The sequence below is a fragment of the Mesoplodon bidens genome (assembly GCF_964165515.1).
Source record: "Mesoplodon bidens genome assembly, chromosome: 18".
NCBI classification, from domain to species: Eukaryota; Metazoa; Chordata; class Mammalia; order Artiodactyla; family Ziphiidae; genus Mesoplodon; species Mesoplodon bidens.
In genome coordinates this window covers 56263039-56285096 of record NC_138175.1, presented here as the reverse complement: position 1 = coordinate 56285096, position 22058 = coordinate 56263039, and the positions used below count along the sequence as shown (strand labels likewise).

Below are 22058 nucleotides of genomic sequence, written 5' to 3'. Positions count from 1 at the left end.
ATGAAGCCATCTGGTCCCAGACTTTTGTTTGCAGGGAGTTTGGTTTTGTTCTGTTTTTATAAATTAATTTATTTATTTTTATTTATGTATTTATGATTTTTGGCTGCACTGGGTCTTCGTCACTGCATGTGGGCTTTCTCTAGTTGCGGCGAACGGGGGCTACTCTTCGTTGCGGTGCACAGGCTTCTCATTGTGGTGGCTTCTCTTGTTGTGGAACATGGGCTCTAGGCATGTGGGCTTCAGTAGTTGCAGCACGCAGGCTCAGTAGTTGTGGCTCACGGGCTCTAGAGTGCAGGCTCAGTAGTTGTGGCACACAGGCTTAGTTGCTCCACGGCATGTGGGATCTTCCCAAACCAGGGCTCGAACCCGTGTCCCGTGCATTGGCAGGCGGATTCTTAACCACTGCACCACCAGGGAAGCCCTGATTTGTTTTTTTTAAATTACAGATTCTATTGCATTTCTAGTGATCAGTCTGTTCAAATTATGTTTCTTCTTGATTCAATTTTGGAGGCTGTATGTTTCTAGAAATTTGTATATTTTTCCTAGGTTGTTGATTTTGTTGGCATATAACTTCATAGAATTGTCTTATGATTTTTTGTATTTCTGTGGTATCAGGTGTTATTTCTCTTTCATTTCTTATTTTGTTTGTTTGGGTCCTCTCTTGTTATTGATGAGGCTGGTCAGAAGTTTGTCAATTTTTATCTATTGAAAAAACCAGCAATTGTTTTAATTAATTTTTTTCTATTTTTTTATCACTGTTTTATTTCCTCTCTGATCTTTATTATTTTCTTCCTTCTGGACTTTAGGTTTTGTTCTTCTTTTTCTAATTCTTCTAGGTGATAGTTTAGGTTGTTTGAGATTTTTTTTCTTTTTTGAATTAGGCCTCTATCACTATGAAATTCCCTCTTAGGATTGTTTTTGCTGCATTCCATAGATTTTTTTTTTGGTTGCATTTTCATTGTCATTTGTCTCAACATATTTTTTGATTTCCTCTTTGCATTGGTTTTTTAGTAGCATGTTGTTTAGTCTGCATGTAATCATTTTCTTATTTCTCTTTGTGTGATTAATTTCTAGTTTCATGCTGTTGTGGTCAGAAAAGATGCTTGAAATAATTTCTATCCATTTAAGTTATTTGAGATTTATTTTTTGTCCTTGTATGTGGTGTATTGTAGAGAATATTCCATCTGCGCTTGAAAAAGAATGTGTATTCTGGGTTTTGGGGATGTAATATCCTGTAGGTATCAATTAAGCCTAACTGTTCTATTGTGTCATTTAGGATCTCTGTTGCCTTATTGTTTTTCTGTCTGGAAGATCTGTCCATTAATATTAGTGGGGTATTAAAGCATCTTATTATTGAATTCCCTTCAATTCCTCCCTTTATATCTGTATTTTGTTTTATGTATTTAGGTGCTCCTATATTGGGTGCGTATACGTTAATAAGTGTAATGTCCTCTTCTTGTAGTGATCCTTTTATCATGGCATAGTGTCCTTGTTTGTCTTTTTTTATGGCCTTTGTTTTAAAGTTTATTTTGTCTGATATGGGTATTGGTACCCCCACTTTCTTGTCATTTCCATTTGTGTGAACTATCTTTTTCCATCCCCTCACTTTCAATGTGTATGTGTTATTTGATCTACAGTGGGTCTCTTATAGGCAGCATATTGTAGGTTCTTGTTTTATTTTGTGATCTGCCACTATGTCTTTTTTTTTTTTTTTGGCAGTATGCGGGCCTCTGACTGTTGTGGTCTCTCCTGTTGCGGAGCACAGGCTCCAGACGCGCAGGCTCAGTGGCCATGGCTCACAGGCCCAGCCGCTCCGTGTCATGTGGGATCTTCCTGGACCGGGGCACGAACCCACGTCCCCTGCATCGGCAGGCGGACTGTCAACCACTGCGCCACCAGGGAAGCCCTGCCACTATGTCTTTTGACTGGAGAATTTAGTCCATTGATGTTTGAAGTAATTCTTGATAAGTTTGTACTTACTGCCATTTTAAACCTTGTTTTCCAGTTGATATTTCTTCTGTGTTCCTTTTGTCTTTTTGTTTTTACTTTTATGGTTTGATAGTTTTCTTTTGCATTATGCTTGAGTTCCTTTCTTTTTGGTTTTTGTGACTCTATTGTATGTTTTTGATTTGTGGTTACCCTGGTTTTCAAGTATGTTAACCCTCACATTTTGTGATTTTTTTTTTTTTTTTTTTTTTTTGCGTTACATGGGCCTCTCACTGTTGTGGCCTCTCCCGTTGCGGAGCACAGGCTCCGGACGCACAGGCTCAACAGCCATGGCTCACGGGCCCAGCTGCTCCGCGGCATGTGGGATCCTCCCAGACCGGGGCACGAACCCGTGTCCCCTGCATCGGCAGGCGGACTCCCAACCACTGCGCCACCAGGGAAGCCCACATTTTGTGATTTTGATGTCCTATTTTACATCTTCATGTTTATCCTTTTGCTGTTTGTTGTAGTTATAATTGCTTTCATAAAATTTTTTTGATTGTTTTTTAATCTGTGAATTGGCTCATTTATGTGGTTTTCAATCCTTTTATATATTTGCCTTTTGTATTGTGATTTTTCCCTTTCCTATAGATTCTTGCTTCTTTTCTGTTTAGAGAAGATCTTTTCAATATTTCTTTTAGGGTGGGTTTAGGATTGCTGTATTTTTTAAGTTTTTGCTTGTCTGAAAAATTCTTTACCTCTTCTTCTATTCTAAATGATAATCTTGCTAGAGTATTCTAGGTTGCAGGTTTGTCCTTTTCAGGACTTTGAATATATGTTGCCACTACCTTCTGGTCTGCAAGAGTTTCTGTAGAGAAGTCAGCTGATAGCCTTATGGGGGTTCCCTTGTAACTGACTTTGTTTTTCTCTTGCTGCCTTTAGAATCCTCTCTTTAACTTTTGCCATTTTAATGTATCTTGATGTAGGTCTCTCAGCTCTTCTCATTGTGTGATTTCTGTTACTCTGTCTTCCAGATCACTTATTTGTTCTTCTGCCTTATTTAGTCTCCTTATTCATTACATTTAGTTAGGTTTTTATCTTGGCAGTTGAGTTTTCTAGTTTTCTTTGGCTCCTCTTTATGTTTTCTAGTTCCTTGCTACAGTGATCTGCATTTCTATTTGATAGTCTTTCTTAATACCTTCAGCATTTTTATTACCTCCTTTGTGAACTTGGGGTTTATAAACTGAAGAGGTCTGTTTAATTTTTTGTTGTTTCAGGAGATTTATCTTGTTCTTTTAATTGGAAGTATTCCTCTGCTTTTTCATCTTATTTATATTTCTCTATGAATTTAGGAGCAACAGTTATCTATTGTTGAAGGGCTGCTTTTATGCGGGAGCATCGCTGAATAGACTCTGTGTGGGAGTCCAAAATTTTTGGTGCAAGGGCTATTTTGGTATGGACGCTTGCCACGTCTTTTGTCAGGGTGTGCTGGCTGTTGTCCTCTTGATATGTGGTATGTTTGTTGTTGTGGTGACCAGAGCCTACAGTGGATGTTTGGCAGGGCCTCTTCTTTGCTCGGTGGCTGTAACAGCCCTGTAGTTGGAGTACTGGTCAGGGTAGAAGCCCCCAAGTCCAATTCTAAGCTGTGACGTGAGGTAGGCAGGACTGGATCACCCTGCTGGGAAAGGAGCTATGATGTATTCCTCCCCAGTAGCTCTCCACTGGGATGTGTGACTCTACAGCACCGCCTGCTACCCAGTGTGTGTGCCAACAAAGTCCACGGTTGCTGGTGCTGCCCTCAGACCCACCTCCACCGCAGGAGCACTGGTAATAGGCTCAGATTCAGCCCCAACTCCACGTGTGTGAGCCCACGAAGTCCGCTGCTGCTGGTGCCATTCCCCAACTCAACCCTGCTGCCAGAGTGCTAATAATCGGGTCAGATGCCCCTCCAGTGACACGCGTGCGCTCCCCAAACCTGCCACCCATGCGCACTCCCCAAGCCTGCGACAGCCAGAGCTGTGCCCCCCTGAGCACCCTGACAATGAGGCTACCATAGCAGACCCATGCCCCTCCCTTTGTGCATTGATCGTGGGCTCCTATTGCAAACCTGCACTGTGTCCTGCACACAACCCCAGCTGTGGCCCAGACCACACTCCAGGACCTTTGGGCCGTCTCTGCACAGCAAAACTGAAACCTCTTGCCGAGTATGTCGCCGAGGCCTGAGTTTCAGCACTCAGTTGCTGCACACACCAGGAGGCACACACCTCGGGCTGGGAAATGCAGCAGCAGGGCAAGGACTGGCTGTGCTGCTCTCTCCCTAGCCTTCTGGCCACAGGCCAGCTCCTGCACTCTCCTCTCTAGCATTGAAAGCTCCCCCCCTCCGCCCCCCCCCACCCGTCCTGGTGGACCTCTCGGACAGTCGAGGAGTTTCCCGGGGTGTGGGAACCTTTCTTCCTTCACAGTTCCCTCCCAGGGGTGCAGTTCCCATCCCAACTCCTTTCTTCCCCCTTTCGTCCTAACCGGTTAAGTGGGGATCTTTCTTGCGGTTTTCGTTGTATGAGATCTTCTGCCAGCTCTCAGTAAGTATCCTGTGAGAATCGTTCCATGTGGAGATGTAGTTTTGGTGTATTTGTGGGAGAAGTTGAGCTCCACATCCTCCTACTCCACCATCTTGACCTTCTCGCAGCAAAGTGCAGTAGACGGACCTTCCCCCACTGAGTGGTACTGACACCCTGTGGAACACCACGTGACCATATACACAAGAGTTTATTTCTGATGTCTCTGTTCTGTTCCATGGGTCTGTCTTCATGCCAGTACTCTGCCAGTTTGATTAGTTTAGCTTTGTGATAATGTTGAAATAATTGTGTGACCTCCAACTTTGTTATTTTCAAACTTGTTTTTGCTATGAGGGTCTTTAGATTGCATATGAATCTTAGGATGGATTTATGTATTTCCTCAAGAAACGCTGTTGGGATTTTGCTAAGAATTGTGTTGAATCTGTTGATCACTTTGGGTAGTATTGACATCTTGACAATACTGCCTACCAATCCATGAACTCGGGATATATTTGCAGTTATTGGTATCTTTTCTAATATTTTTCAGCAGTGTTTTTAGGTTATAGTATAAAAATGTTTTCCTCCTTGGATAAGGTTATACCTACATATTTTATTTTTCTAATTTTCTGAATTCATTCATTAGTTCCAGCAGGATTTTTGTGTGTGTGTGGAATCTTCAGTGTTTTCTACACATTAGATCATGTAGGTTGTAAACAGAAAAAATTCTTCTTCCTTTTTCTATTCGGATACTTTCTATCTATATTCCTGCCTATGTGTCCTTGCTAGGACTTTCAGTAACGTTTTTAGAAATAGTGAAAGCAGGTATCCTTCTCTTGTGCCTGATCTTAGAGGAAAAGCTTTAAGTCATTCCCCATCAAGTGTGATGGTAGCTGTGGGCTGTTAATATATGGCCTTTATTATGTTGAGGTAGTATTTTTTTAATTTCTAGTTTACTGAGTGTTTTTATCATGAAATGCTTGTCAAATGCTTTTCAGTAGAAATGATCATGTAGTTTATTTTCCCATCATTTTGTTAATGTGCTGTTTTACATAAAAAGATTTTCATATGTTGAACCATCCTTATATTTCAAAAATATATCCCTATTAGTCACAGTATATAATCCTTTTAATGTGCTGTTGGTTTCAGTTTACTATTAGTTTATTGATGATTTTTGCATCATTATTCATTAGAGATTGTAGCCTCTGGTTTTCTTGTAGTGTCTTTGGCTTTGTTATTGGAGTAACTGGCCTCATAGAGGGAGTTTAGAACTGTTCCCTTTCCTTCAGTTGTTCTGAAGAATGAAAGTAAGATTGGTCTTAATTGTTTTTAAATGTTGAGAAGAATTCTGCAGTGAAGCTATCTGGCTTTTCTTTGTTGAATGGTTTTCAATTAGTGATTTCAATCTCCTTAATAGGAATGTCTGTTCACATTTTTTTATTTATTCATGAGTCAGTCTTGAGAGGTTATATTTTCTAGGAGAGTATCCATTTCTTCTGGGTTATCCAGCATTTAGGTATAGAATAGTTCTTAGTATTCTCTTGGAATTTTTTTGATTTCTGTAGAATCATTTGTAAACGGTTGTGATGTCCCCTCTTTCATCCCTGATTTCAGTAGTTTTTCTCTTTGTGAGTAAATCTAGGTAAGTGTCAGTGTTTTCATCCTTTTCAAACAGCCATATTGTAGGGTTGTGGTTTTCTGTACTTTTTATTCTCTGTTTCGTTTATCTCTAACCTACTTTTTTCTACTTCTGTTAGCTTTTGTCTCTTTTGTTCTTCTATATATGTATATTCCACATATAAGTGAGATCAGTATTTTTATGTCTGACTTATTTTACTGAGCATATAGTCTCGACCATACATGTTGGTAGAAATAACAGAATTTCCTTCTCTTCTATGGCTGAATAATATTGCATTGTGTATGTCTACTAGATTTTTTTTAATCCATTCATCTCTTGGACACTTTAGGTTGTTTCTATGAGTTGGCTATAGTGAATACTGCTATAATGAATATGGGAGTGCAGGTATCTTTTTATTTTTTTTTTTATTTATTTTTATTTTTTTTTTTTTTTGCTGTACGCGGGCCTCTCACTGCTGTGGCCTCTCCCGTTGCGGAGCACAGGCTCCGGACACACAGGCTCCGCGGCCATGGCTCGCGGGCCCAGCCGCTCCGCGGCATGTGGGATCCTCCGGGATAGGGGCACGAACCCGTGTCCCCTGCATCGGCAGGCGGACTCTCAACCACTGCGCCACCAGGGAAGCCCTGCAGGTATCTTTTTAAGACAGTGGTTTTATTTTGTCCGATATATACCTAGCAGTGGAACTGCTGCATTATTTGATAGTTTTTTTTTTCTTTAATATTTTGAGGAAATTATATACTGTTTTCCATAGTGGCTGCAACAGTTTTCATTCTTCCCAGCAGTGCACTAGTGATCCTTTTTCTTTCCCACATTCTGCTCAATACTTGTTATCTCTTGGCTTTTTGATGATAACCCTTCTAAGGGGTGTGAGGTGATACCTCACTGTAGTTTTCTTTAATAAATTTTATTTATCTATCTATCTATCTGCATTGGGTCCTTGTTGCTGCGCGTGGGCTTTCTCTAGTTGTGGCGAGCAGGGGCCACTCCTCTTTGTAGTGCGCAGGCTTCTCGTTGCGGTGGCTTATCCTGTTGCAGAGAACGGGCTCTAGGGCACGTGGGCTTCAGTAGTTGTGGCACATGGGCTAAAGGTCCTGGGAAGGTACTGGGGAAAAGTGCCTATTGCTCAAGGAAGGCATAGTTTGTAATACTCTGTTGGATGTTAGTAGGTTAAGTGAAGAACAACAAAACACAAAATACTGGATATACATTCTCAGGGGAAAAGACACAATCCAGAAAAGATCATTTCCCATTCCTAGCCGTATGGAATAGGGACCTGAGAACATCTGCTCAGCGAAACTGCACATGTGCTGTGGACCAAAGACCACTGGGTACCTCCTTTTTCTTCAATAAATGGTAGGATTTATTTAAGTTTTATTTCTCTGTTTCAGCATAATGTGTTATGAGTGATGAGGCCTCCTATAGGACTCTGATTCAAGAGGAATCTCATGAAACTTAAGAAATCCTCATGTGTGACTGAAGTCATGTTTTGGTAGAACTTTTTCTCCTTTCCTTCTATCCTTAACGTACAAGGTTGGATGTATTTTGTGTGAACAAAGAAGGGACAAATTATTTCTGATAGAAGCTGCACTAACATATATTATAACATTATTTCCAACTAATTATCACCCTGCTATGCAGTTATATATGACATTTGTTTTGTTTCTCAAAGATGTATATTCTGATATAAGGTAAGGCATGAGCCCTAGTTACAGGCTTTTCCACACAAGTTTTGTATGGTTTCTCTCTACGATGGAGTCTCTCTTTATTGAAATATAATTGATATACAACAGTATTAGTATTGGCTGTACTATATGAGGTAACATTTGCATACTTATGAAATGATCACAATGATATGTGTAGCCATCTTTCCTCAGAGCTACCACCATGGTCCTTCTAAACATATTCCTTATGCTGGATATTACATCCCCGTGACTTATCTATTATATAGAGGTTTGTGCCTCTTAACCTCCTTCACCTGTTTTACCCGCCACGGCACTGCCCTTCCTTCTGGCAGCCACACATTTGTTCTTTATCTGTGAATGTTTCCCTTGTCTTGTGCTTTTGCTTCTTCGATTCCACGTATAAGTGAGATCATGCACTATTTGTCTTTCTACACCTGACTTCTGTCACTTAGCATAAAATCCTCTAGATCCAGCCATGTTGTTGCAAATGGCCGGACTTCTTAAGAGTGACTGGTATTTCCACTGTGCGGAATGGACATGCAACATCTCCTCTAAGCATTCATCTATTGATGGACACTTAGGCTGCTTCTCTATCTTGGCTACTGGAAATAATGCTACAATGAATATTCAAATGCCTATATTTTCTCAAATTACTGTTTTTCTTTTCTGCCAGTAAATACTTCAAAGTGCAATACCTGGTTCATCTGACGGTTTTAATTTTTGAGGAACTTCAGTAATGTTTTCCATAAATGTTGCACCAACTTACAATCCCAACAATAGTGGACAGGGTTCCCTTTTCTCCACACCATTGCCAATGCTTGTTCTTTCTGATGACAGCCATTGTAAACAGGTGTGAGGTGGTATCTCATTGAGCTTTTTTTAATATAATTTTTAAAAATTTTATTAATTTTTTAGCTGCATTGGGTCTTCACTGCTGCACACGGGTTTCCTCTAGTTGCTGAGAGCAGGGGCTACTCTTTGTGGTGGCAGGTGGGCTTCTCATTCTGGTGGCTTCTCTTGTTGCAGAGCACGGGCTCTAGGCGCCCGGGCTTCCATAGTTGTGGCTCGTAGACTCAGTAGTTGTGGTTCGTGGGCTCTAGAGTGCAGGCTCAGTAGTTGTGGCACACAGGCTTAGTTGCTCCATGGCATGTGGGATCTTCCTGGACCAGGGTTCGAACCCATGTCCCCTGCATTGGCAGGCGGATTCTTAACCACTGTGCCACCAGGGAAGCCCCCTCATTGAGCTTTTGATTTACCCTTCCCTGATAATCCGTGATGGTGAGCATCTTTTCATGTGTCTGCTGGCCATCCGTATGTCTTCTTTCTCCCTGGTAGACTCCCATATGTTAAGTAAGGCTTGAATACATGCACAAATTTTGTCTGAATCACTTTATTATTAAAGTTTCTTTCTTCTTATAAAATCTCTGGTGACCCCTAAACCTTGAGCTTTGGACCAAAGCATTGCCACTTATGTGAGGCTTATGTTGTTTTCAGTATGTATTTTGAGATGCCTGGTGAGGCTTGCAAATTGAGTATAAGATTTGCAACACATATTACATTGGTAAGGTTTTTCTCCAGTGTGGATTGTTTTATGTTAAATAAGATATGAATGTCTTGAAAGGGCTTTGCCACACTCATCACATTTGTAAAGTTTCTCTCCAGTGTGAGTTCTCTCATGCCCCCCAAGTTGTGACTGTTCAATAAAAGCCTTATCACATTTAAAAGGTTTTGCTCCTGTATGAATTCTCTGGTGCGCCATAAGGTTTGAATGCTGTGTAAAATGCTTGCCACACTCATTACATCTGTGTGGCTCCTCTCTAGTATGGACTGTCTCACGTTGAGTAAGATATGAGCGCACTGTAAAGGCTTTGCCATACTTAAGACATCTGTATGATTTCTATCTGGTATGGATTCTCTTATGTCTGTTAAAGCTTAAATGCTCATCACAGGCTTTGCCACATTCAGGACATTTGTAAGGCTTCTCTCCTGTTATGCACTCTCTGATGTGTTGTGAGGTGTGACTGGTGGTTAAAGGCTTTCCACACACGTTACATCTGTAAGGTTTCTGTCCAGAATGAATTCTCCTGTGATTCCTGAGGTTTGAGCTCTTGCTAAAAGCCTTCCCACAGTCATTACAGCTGTAAGATTTTTCTCGAGTGTGGGTTCTCCTGTGTTGTGCAGGTGACACAGTGTTCTCCACACTAGGAGGGATTCTGTGAAGTGCTGACACTGAGGAGCCACTGCTGACTGGCTTCTCGACTTGACCGCACGCACACACTTCCTCCTCAGCTGGAAACCTCTGCAGCGGAGCCGCCTGGGCCTGCGGCCTCCCTCCAGGTCTACTGTCCAAACACTTGAGGTCTCTGCTTCCAACAACGCTGACGTTATTCTTCCTTGTTAACAAACTTCTTATGAATGGCTTGTCGTGCGTGAAATGTTCACGTGCATTATTTCTTAGAGAAACACTCTGAGGAAAACTAATGAAGGATTTATTATTGTGATCTTCTCCATGACTGAGATTTTTGTTATGGGTCAGAAGTACTCCTTTGTCATTTCCTGCATCGTAGCCCCACTCACTCTCACACTCCTGCACATCTGCACAGACTTCCTTGAGGTCAAAATCCTTGAGGCCATGGTTGTCATTTCTGTCCAGTATCACTAGATGGTATAATTCTCCTTTATTAATGTCCTCTCTTGGTGACAACTCCTTGATTGCAAATCCAGCAGAAAGGCTTCCTATTAAATGGAGTTGGAAAATAAATATTTTATGTTGACTTAGATAATTACATAAAAAATCATATACAATGAACAGTTTTCTCAAACATGGTATTCAGACACTATTGTTCTATCGTTTAATTTTCTTTTCATATATTTTCCCATATTACTGTTTTCTCTGATCTTAGATAATAGAATTTCAACCATACACTACATACTATATATATATTTTGCAATGTATCTGGATAATTAAATGGTTGCCTATGTACTGGCTTATAAAACTCCAGGCATGAAATCATCATTGAGATTTGAGACTGTCTTCCCTAATCCTTAACCTTTATAATGTTAATCACATGTGAGTATGATGTAAGAAAAAAATATTTTTTAAAACCTGTATATCACAATAATAACTGATAAAGCATTTACATAACCCATGATAAATCAAGCAGGTAAGGTAATAAATAACACATTTACACAAAATAATAAGTCTCTGGAATTCTAAAAGATTCTCTGGTAGGTACCAAGAAAAAAAAATAATTTTCATTTCAGAAGGAACACACAATAGGAAAAATAATATCTTGATAAGCACTGAATTTTGAAATATCAGATTCAGTTAAACGTATGTATAAAGTTTAAGAATTGGGGAAAACGGTCTGAAATCTTCAATCATTGATGTCATGCCTGTGGTTCTACATAGTTCAACTACCTAACTGTGGAGTGTCATTTAATTGTACACTTGTATGGCAAAAAAATATATATATATGGTATATAATGTATGCTTTGAAAAATGTTTTCTTAAGGAACATCTATATGGAAAATAATTAGAAAAAGATGACAGCCAAAATATAATGTAGGCCAAGGTCAATTTCTTAATAACCATGACCAAAAAAATGACACATCCAGTTAACTAAAGGTAACTTTACAGTCCTTACTATCTGCCATGCAATATTTCAAGCCCCTATAACAGCATTATTTAATAATTAATTACTAATTAATTAATTAATTAGTAATTAATAATCTTGAGGTAAATTATCACAGTATTTCATAAAAAAACACACATCTATCTCTAACTCACACAGAAAGCAAATTCAAGAGACAGTTTGAACCTGGGTGTGCAGAGTAACATGACATGTTCATATGTATTAAGCAACATCGTCCATCCAGGCAGTACAGATTTTAAGAAAATTTGAAGGAAATAACCAGTATCTTAGAAAGAAATGTTTCAAGGAAGATACGGGCAGTGAGTTGTGTCACTTACACTGTGACTGTCCTGCCATTCCCAGATGATAGGAGTCACGTCCAGCACGTGTTGATGTACATAGTGACCAGACTGAGTCGCTGATCTGAGCAAACTGTACTGTGTGCAAGTAGGGCTCCTTCCTTATGCAGTGTGTGGGGTATGGGGAGGGGTGGGTCTTATGGGAACTGGGGAGCCCAAGTGCTAAATATTGACACAGTACTAAGAAGTACCAGTAGAGTTCACTTAGATCTACAAAAATCCGAGGGAAGGCCAGGACTGGGATTTAACAAAGCAAGAGGGCAATGTGGGAGCACTGCTTGTGCTTGCAAATCTATGGGAAGAGGACTGTACTGCAGCAGATGAAAGCCTAACCTTGGGAAAAGAACTGCCGTAGCAAGAAGCATAAACATGACCCATTCTATGGAATCTATATTGTTGGTATGAAGGAAATGTGGAAGATATTAGGAAGACAGAGAGTGCTGTTATGGGAAGACTGTAGGTTTACATCTATTCCAATATTTGCTCTAAACATGATCAAGCTGAGTATCCCACAAATTCCATTCCTAGGCATATATTATTTGTTCTGGAAGATGTGTACAAGAATGTTCTTAGCAGGACCTAAAAGCAAAACCTGGAGAATGAATGAATTCATTCTCTGTGAACACATGTGGATGCAATAAAACCCTCTCAAGGGTACAGCAATGGAGGATGATCGTGGTTGCTGGATGATGATCTCTTGGCAGGGGCGACAGGTTGACTGGTGGAAACAAAACTAGCAGGAGGCTTTTGCCAAGGTTTAAACTCTTTGTGGAAGTGATTATATTTGGTAAGAATAACTTTTAAACTACTTATACATTTTTAAAACAATATCAATTTTAGCATGAAGCTTTTTAGTGCAAACAGCTTCGTCATATAAAAGTAATAGATCTCTTTTGCGGGAATTTTTTTTTTTTTTTTTTTTTTTGGTAGGCGGGCCTCTCACTGTTGTGGCCTCTCCCCTTGCAGAGCACAGGCTCCGGACGCGCAGGCTCAGCAGCCATGGCTCACGGGCCTAGCCGCTCTGCGGCATGTGGGATCTTCCCAGACCGGGGCACGAACCCGTGTCCCCTGCATCGGCAGGCGGACTCTCAACCACTGCGCCACCAGGGAAGCCCGCAGGAATTTTTTAAAATATTTGAAATCATATCTTTGGATCTTTTAACATTATAATCCCAAACATAAAACAGACATCAGATGAGAAGTGCTCTTACTGTATGTATATCACTAAAGCTGTACTTACTCTTATCAATAGAAGTTAATATGCACTTAACAAAAAGTAATGGTTTTGACTTCTGGAACAGCAACAGAAAATAGTAACCTTAAGGGCTTAAGGGGCGTTACTAAACAACCTAGAGGGGAAAGAATGACTTGTATGGACAGGTGTTGTTCACAGCAGGGTTTAACCATAGAAACTAATTCTGGCAGTGCCGTGCTGATCCATGGCAGAGTTCTATGTGCAGAGATGTGGTTGACAACATAAGCAGCCAATTAACAGCCTGAAGAACAGGACGATAATAGGATGTATATCAACAAGGACCAGGTGACTTTTGATGAAATTTAGTTGAAAGAGAAGACAGGGAACAAAAGAGGCTTCATTGAAATATGTAATTCAAGGAACGTAAGAAAATTTCTGAGAAACATTGTTAGGAGCGGTAATAATGAGGAAACCATGGAGTATAAAAAATTTACCTACATTTCCTTAAATAAAATGAGATATTTAAATATCAGCATACCAAGATGTGCATGAAGAATCTACGCAGGGAGAATAATTATTAGAATAAATTAATGTTGGGGAAGCTAGTAAAGTAGTCTTGTTCAGGCTTCAGAGGCAGCACTAGGCCTCTGACCAGGCAGTGACCCTAAGAGCTGGCTACAAGCCAAACTGCTGAGCTACTTGCAGGCAGCACACCTTGTAAATCATTAGATAAGATGGGGCGGAGTGTGCACCGCGCGAGCAGTGGTAACGGTTGTGTGGTGGTGGAGCACAGGCGCTTCAGCCTGTAGGCATCTCCAGCAGGCACCTCCAGTACACACAGAAGAGTCCTTGGACTTTGAGGAGGAGTCCACGGCAAGCAGAGGCTGTGCAAACCCGGAACGACTCTGCCTTCATACTTGGCATTGACTCAGAATTCCTTGAGTCCTGGTCAAACTCTGTGAGCTGATTACTGCCCCTTGTACTAGATTAGTCCGTAGATAGAGGGAGCAATGGCTGTGAATCTGTTGGAGGATTGGTGCAAGGGGATGGACCTGGACCCCAGGAAGGCCCTGCTCATCGTGGGCATCCCTGTGGAGTGTAGTGAAGAGGAAATTAAAGAGACCCTGAAGGCGGGCTTACAGCCCCTGGGTGCCTACAGTGTGCTGGGCAGAATGTTCAGAAGGGAAGACAACTCCAAGGCAGTTTTCATTGAATTGGCCGACACGGTCAATTATGCTTCGACGCCCAGTCAGATCCCAGGAAAGGGAGGTACCTGGCAAGTGGTGGTGAAACCCCGTATGTCAGATGATGACTTTATCAACAGACTGAAGTACTTCCTGAAACATGAGGGCCGGAGAATGGCAGATGTGGTCAACACCATGGGGACGTACCTTGAGGACGTGGAGCCACAAGGCTTGGCTCCAGTCAAGCCAACCAGACCCGCAGCCTCAGAAAGGAAGCGTGCAGTACCGAAAACTAAAGGTGTTTTCGGGGAACACTTGCCCAGGCCCAGGCAAAGAGAACTTTGAAGGCTGGCTAGAGCAGGTGACTGAGATGATGCGGATGTGGCAGGTGTCTGAGGTAGAGAAGCAGCGGCGTTTGCTGGAAAGCTTACACGGCCCCACCCTGTCCATCATGCGGGCGCTCCGGGCCAACAGCGACTCCATGACTGTAGCGCAGTCCCTGGACGCCCTGAAGCAGATCTTCGGGAATAAGGAGGACTATAGAACCTCACAGTTAAAGTTCCTCCAGACCTTCCAGACGTCCGGAGAGAAAGTCTCTGCCTTTCTGGTACGGTTAGAGCCCGTGCTGCAGAACGCTGTGAAGCACAGCCCGGAGTCAGTGGGAAGGGCAGACGTGATTCGTCTGAAATACATCCTGGCTCAGGCCTCCATGAGCACCTCCCTCCAGGGCAAGCTCAAGCTCATGGAGCAGCGAGGGAGTGCGCCCACTTTCCTGGAGTTACTGAAGCTCATTCGAGATGAGGAGGAGTTAGAGGCCGCCATGGCACTGATCAGGGAGAAGCAGAGGCAAGTAGGAGGGGGCCGCACGGCCTCTGGCGCCCAGGTACTGGCAGAAACCAGTGTCCCCGTCTCTCCGGTCAGGGAGCAGGCAAGGCTGTTTCGTGAGAGCAGCACGCAGACCGTCCAGGAAGGGGCCACACTGTCACTGAAGCGCACGCAGGTGCCATGCTGCTGCAGGACTGGGGAGGAAGGCCACAGCCAGGGTGTCCTAGGGATGAGGGCCAATCCCCGGCAAAGCAGAAGCCTCAGCCTGCAGCAAAAGAGTTGGGAAACGAGATGGGGGCTGGGGCCATAAGCCCCCCCAAGTCCTAGGGAGCATAGGCTCAAGATACCCAGGCACCCCCTCCCCTAGCAGGCAACACAAGTATTTTAACGGGGGGAAGGGGCGGTCCACAGAAACAGTGGGGGCCTTGCCTGGGGCCGAGGGGCAGGGCGGCCAGGCCCAGGCCCAGCCCCCTCGGCATCCACCAGCTGGAAGGGACTCCACCAACCCAGCCAAAATCAGCTCAGGGAGGCACCGACGACACAAGCGGGGAGCCACCATACGCAGCACGAGGGGTACCCGAGCCTCAGAGAGAGACCCCAACACAGCAGAGGCTGAAAAAGGTATAGTCGGGGGCTCTGGCATCAGCCCTGTCTTCTGGCCACCCTCAAACGCCCACCCTGTGGGCTCTGAGCTAATGATGCTGATGGGCCCCCAGGCCACGCGGGGCTTAGAGGCGCCGCCCCTGCCAGAAGGAGCCGGCGCTGGCGAGGAAGGGCTGTGGGGAGAGACAGGGTCCAACTTCAGGATCATGTACACCGCTCGAGGGGAGCCCCAGGAAGGCAGCACCCTGGAGCCTCTGCGCAAGTGAGGGCAGGGGCGAGTCTCCTCTCCCTGCAGCCTGAAAGGGCAGTAGCGACAAGGACAGCAAACACTGAGGAGACATCCCAGGCGAGAGCGTCAGCTCAGCTTGGCGGTAGGGCGCTGAGTAGCTGGTTGCCCAGTACCCCACAACTGGCTTTGGTGTGAGTGGGGGTGCAGGGAAGCGTGTTCCAGAGGAGGAGGAGGAGGAGAGGAAGGAGTCGGAGGAGGGAGATGTGGAGAAAAGGGGGAGGGGGAGGGGGTCCGGGCGGGGTCCAAGAGAATTTGTTGGAGGGAGGGAGGAGTGTTCTCTCTAGGTTTGTGCATGGCCACTGGAGACCTGGGACTGGCCTGGAGAACCACAACTCACCAGCTGCCAATGCCAGCGCCAGCCCCAAAGCCTGCCACCCGGGAGCAGCCCTCAGTGGCCAGCCCCGGCCTAGGTGAGGGGCACCTGCAGATGGCTGCCACCCACACTGGCCTGGGAGGCGTTAGGGGCCACTCAAGGTTCCTTGGCCTTCCTCCCGAGAGGGGACCCCTAGTCAGTGTCCCCCCTCTGGGACAGGCTGTTCCCTGTACTGGCAAGCCCTAATGTGTCCCTGTAGGCCCCAGAGGGACCCAGGGAGCGTCCCCGCTCCCCTCCCTCCAACACACACACCCTAGCCATCATCCCCCTGCAGAGCCCTGAGGTGCGCCTCGTGCCAGCCAAGGCTCTGGTCTCTGTGGGCCAGTGTCGTGAGCTCAACGTGTGCTTTTCTAGGCGTACATTCAGGCCCAGCGCTGCTTGTTGTGGAAATGTGCGTGTGTTCTCCTCTGAGCAGTTGCCCCCACCCCTGCCTGGCGTGGAGACCCCGAGGCCAGTCTCAGGAGCCGGCGGGGAGGACGGCATGGACGTGGTCACAGCCAGCGCCCACCCCAGGACCTGGGAGCCCACCTGGGACCTTGGGAAGGCAGATCTGGACCGCGGCTGCAGGAGGTCTGCAGGAGGCCCCCCAGGGCTTGTGTTCCGCTGTGCCACCCCGTTGTTCCTCGGGACTCCACGTCTTCGGCTCGGTGGCGCGTGCCCTGCTGTGGGACTGTCCTGTGCCTGCCATCGGGCAGGGCCAGGCCCCGGGCATGTGGGCCAGAAATAGAGGGTCTGCCCTGGGGAGAGCGGGCATTGCCGGCGCCCATCTACCTGGGGAGAGGCCACCCGCGGGGCCCTCAAGAAGGGAGACCGGGGGGGGATGCAGGGCCGCCAGGTGGGGTGTATTGGGGGCACCTTGTTGGTGACCCTGGGGTGGGGGTGCTGGGACCCGTTGGCTCCGGTGGCCGTTAGAAGTTCCTCTGTGTGTTGTTATGCCCTCTGTTCAATGGTTTCAGTCAGTTTCTGTTGAATAAATTTCCCTGAAAGTTTCAAAAAAAAAAAAAAAGATAGGGCGTAAGTCTGGGGCCTTCTTGCACCCTGAGGGCCTGGCCAGCCCCCAGGGATCAGAGAACACTCCAAGACTTATGACTTAAAACCAAGGCATTTATGACAATAACCAGAGCTGCAAATTTGCACGTAGGCTGACTGTCGTCAGCCTCTGGCCTGATGCTAAAAGCAGGAATCCTTCCAGTACCAAACAAGTCTCACCCATGGGGTGGATGCACTGACCGACCGGGCCTTCCCAGCTGGGATTCCAGATTGCTGCTGAAGGGACTTCCCAGTGCTACTTGCATCTGGATGTAGGTGCTTCCCCAATTCCGTGATGTAATAAACCTGTCTTTACTATACTTTCTTAGTTATACTATTCTTAATTAGTATAATGTAATCTTTTAATTCAGTGAACTCTCTGAATTATTGTTTAACTGAGTGTAAGAGTGGTTATTTTGCCAGCAAATCCTACGAACCTAAAATGAAAGTAAAACTTTCAGCAAAACAATTATTTGCAGCAAAAAAAAAATTAAAATTAAAATAGAAATCAAAACTTCCTTATAGAAAACTTCAAGGTTGAATGGTAACCTGTGACTAAAACTTAGTAAGAAAAAGTTAAAAATGTCATAGATTTAATTGAGGAAAATGTGTGTTAAATGTGATACCACTAAACACCTATGATAGTGGCCAAAATACAGAACACTGAAAATATCAAAAATTAGAAATGATGCAGAGCAGCAGAAACTTTCATTCATTGCTGATGGGAATGCTAAATGGTACAGCTAGTTTGGAAGAGTTTGCGGTTTCTTGCAGTCTTAAATCTGATCTAGCAATCGCACTACCTGGAAGTTACACAAATGAGCCCAAAACTTCTCTGCATGCAAAAACATGCACATGAAATAGAACAAATAATCCTAAAATTTGTGTGGAACCAGAAAGACACCAAATAGCCAAAGCAATCTTCAGAAAAAATAAAAAAGGTGAAGGCATCACATTCCCTAATTTCAAACGATGTTACAAAGAATGGAAACGAAAGAGTATGCTACTGGCCTTAAAACAGACGTAAGTCAATGGAAGAGACTAGAAAGCCCAGAAATAAACCCACACATATGCATGCAATCAATAAATTTACAACAAAGGAGCCAAAAATATACAAGGGGGAAAGGACAGTGTCATCAATAATTAGTATTGAGAAAATTGAAAGGCACATACAAAAGAATGAAACTGGATCACTATCTTACACCATATGCATAAATTAACTCAAAACAGAGTAAAGACTTGAATGTAATACCTGAAAAAAAAAACTCCTAGAAGAAAGCATAGTAAGCTCCTTGATATCTTGTCAATGATTTTTTGAATCTGAAAAGTAAAAGCAAAAGAAACAAAAATAAACAAGTAGGTCTACATCAATCTAAAAAGTTTTTGCACAAGAATGGAATCTATCAACAAAATGCAGAGGCAACGTGCAATGTATGGGTTGGGAGAAAATATTTACAAATCATACTTAAGAGGCTTAAAATCTAAATTACATAAAGATCTCACAGCTCAACAGCAAAAACAACAAAAATTCTGATTTAAAAAAAAAAAATGGGCAGAAGATCCGAATAGATTTTCTTCCAAAGAAATCATACAGATGGTCAACAGATACATGAAAAGATGTTCATCATCATCATCAGGAGAATGAAAATTAAAACCACAATGAGATCTCACCTCACAATTCTTAGAATGGCTTTAATATAGATATAAATATGCGACAAGTAAGTGTTGGCAAGGATGTGGAGAAAAGGGAATCCTTGTGTTGTGTTAGTGCAGACACTACAAAAAACAGTACAGATGTTCTTCAAATAAATAGAACTAACATAATATCCAGCAATTCCATTTCTGGGTATTATATGATGAAAATGGAAACACTATCTCAAAAAGATATATGCATCCCCCTGTTCACTGCAGTATTATTTACAATAGTAAACAACCTACGTGTCCATCAATGAATATAAATGAATAAAGAAACTGTGACATGTTTAAATATATATAGTGTAATACTATTCAGCCATTAAAAAGAATGAAAACTTGCCATGTGTGACATGAAGGGCATTATGCTACCTGAAGTGAGTGACACACAGAAAGACAAATACCTTATGACTGAATGATGAACAGGGGGATATTTGGGGGGGGGGTGTTTCTTTTTTTACAGAGAAGTTAATTAGACATATCAGTAAGCTGTGCTGTATTTAAAGTAAACTACATCTAATTTTTGAATTTTCAATTTTTGTCATTATCCACATCATGGCTTCTTCCTACTAAACGAATCCTGGTAACAAGGCAAGATGGACAAAAAAGAAACAAGTAGACTTAGCTCCACTTTATTAGTCAGATATTACTAGGAAAAGGATCAACAATACACTTACCTTCCCAAAGGATTAAGTTAATGGAAGGTGGTTTTCCTGTCAAATGAGGTGACACTGTCTTCTAGACCAAGGTTTTTGGGAGTGAAACTTTATCTGGTCAAAACATGTCTTATACATTGACAGTTACTTTTGTAAATAGGAAATGTAAAAACAAGATGAATGTAGTCAGAAAACAGTAGCCATGGGTGGAGGGGGCGTGGTCTAAGGAGAGCAGCATGGGTGTTGTGATCCACATGATTATTTGTGCAAACACAGTTCTCAGAGGCTGCAGGTAGAAACGAAAGCACCCCCAAGTGGGCCTAAGTACCTTTAATCCCAGAAAGTTTAAGACTGAGGAATACTTACAATTAACCTAAAGGCCTCCCAGTCACAAAAATCCATTTTGGGACTGTTACTGTGGATGCTATAAGAACCTAGTTTAAAAACAAAATCTGGGCCTCCCTGGTGGCGCAGTGGTTGAGAGTCCGCCTGCCGATGCAGGGGATACGGGTTCGTGCCCCGGTCTGGGAGGATCCCATATGCCGCGGAGCGGCTGGGCCCGTGAGCCATGGCCGCTGGGCCTGCGCATCCGGAGCCTGTGCTCCGCAACGGGAGAGGCCACAACAGTGGGAGGCCCGCATACCGCAAAAAGAAAAAAAAAAAAAAAAAAAAAAAATCTGTTATCTCCTGCAGCCTTTAAGCTTCTACCCTCTAAAAGTGAAAAGAAAACCTACAAAACAATAAAAAATACTCACCAATCATAAATATCTGACAAGGCACTTGCATTTAGAAGATATAAAGAACTTATTTATACTCAACAAAAAAAGACAACCCAATTTTAGGATGGGCAAAGGATCTGAACAGACATTTCTCCAAAGAACAAAGAAAAATAGCCAATACGCACACAAAGAAGATGTTTAACGTAATTTTTCAATAGAAAACTGCAAGTCAAACCCAGGATGAGGTACAACTCCACACCCCTACAATGGCTGTAGTCAAAGAGAAAGATGACAAGTGTTGGTGAGGATGTAAAGAAACGAACCCTCATACACTCACTCCTGGTGGAAATGTCAAGTGGTGCAGCAGCGCTTTTGGAAGACACTGGCAGTTCCTCAAAAGATTAAACAGAAAATTACCACATGACCAAGCAACTGCACTTTTAGCTTCATGCAAAAGGAAATGTAAATATACATCCACAAAAAATGTTGTTCAAAATGTTTCTAGCAGTATTGTTCACAATAGCCAAGAGGTGGAAACAACCCAAATGTCCAACAACTCACAAATGGATAAACAAAATGTTGTATTCGTTCATGGACTATTACGAGGCAACAAAAAGCAATGAGTAACTATTACATGCCACAAAACAAAAAACAAACATGCAGAAATAAATTCCCTGCATGTAAGTATTTATAGCAGCATTATCCATATCATCTAAACTTGGAAGGAACCAAAATGTCCTTCAGTTGGTGAATGGAGTAGTAAACTGTGGTACATCTAGGCAAGGGAAATATTCACCACTAAAAAGAAATGAGCTATCAAACTATGAAAAGTCATGGAGAAAATTAAATGGATATAACTAAGTCAAAGAAGACAATCTGAAAATGCTATATAAGCTGTTTGATTCCAACTAGACGACATGCTGCAGAAGGCAGATGTATGAAGCCAGTAACAAGATCTGTCATTGCAGCAGTTAGGAGGGAGGGAGAGATGAATAGGTGGAGCACAGAGGATTTTTAAATAATGAAATTACTTTTTGGTACACACAGGTCAGTATACGTTTGCCCAGACCTACAAAATATATAACACCTAGAGTGAACTCTAACATAAATGTGGACTTTGAGGGGGTAATTCATGTCAATGTAGGTTCCTCAGTGATAACAAACATACTCTTCTGTTGGGTGCTGATTATGAGAGAGGGTCTGCATATCTGGGGTGGAAAATACATGGGAAATCTATATAACTTCCACCTAATTAATTCTTCCATGAACCTAAAACTCCTTAAAAAAAGCCCATTAAAACAAAGGTGTATGGGTTCATAATAGGTACTAATATGAAACAGAGTAAAAAGGAATAGACTATCTTTTCAAAAATTTCTAGAGGTTATACAGCTTTCAGGGAAACAAATGTTAAGTTGGGGACTTCCCTGGCAGTCCCTGGCAGTCCAGTGGCTAAGACTTCGCCTTCCAATGCAGGGGGTGTGGGTTCGATCCCTGGTTGGGGAGCTAAGATCCCACATGCCTCGTGGCCAAAAAACCAAAACATGAAACAGAAGCAATACTGTAACAAATTCAATAAAAGACTTTAAAAATGGTCCACATCAAAAAAATAAAAATAAATTAAAAAGTTAAGGCAAACACTCAAAAAAAATTCTATAAAATATTAAATATTCATTCCAAACCCCAAATTGTAGATATAAAAC

The 22058-nt window shown here is 43.0% G+C and overlaps 1 protein-coding gene across 1 annotated transcript; it reads right to left on the bottom strand.

Annotated features, from left to right (window-relative positions):
- Nucleotides 1-14822: 14822 nt before the first annotated feature.
- LOC308605940 (uncharacterized protein) lies at nucleotides 14823-17105 on the bottom strand. The gene is made up of 2 exons (XM_081216330.1): nucleotides 16791-17105; nucleotides 14823-15262 (listed from the first exon to the last, which is right to left on the bottom strand). The coding sequence occupies exons 1-2, from the start codon at nucleotides 17027-17029 to the stop codon at nucleotides 14872-14874; spliced, it is 630 nt and encodes a 209-aa protein (XP_081072456.1). The 5' UTR covers nucleotides 17030-17105; the 3' UTR covers nucleotides 14823-14871.
- Nucleotides 17106-22058: the final 4953 nt, after the last annotated feature.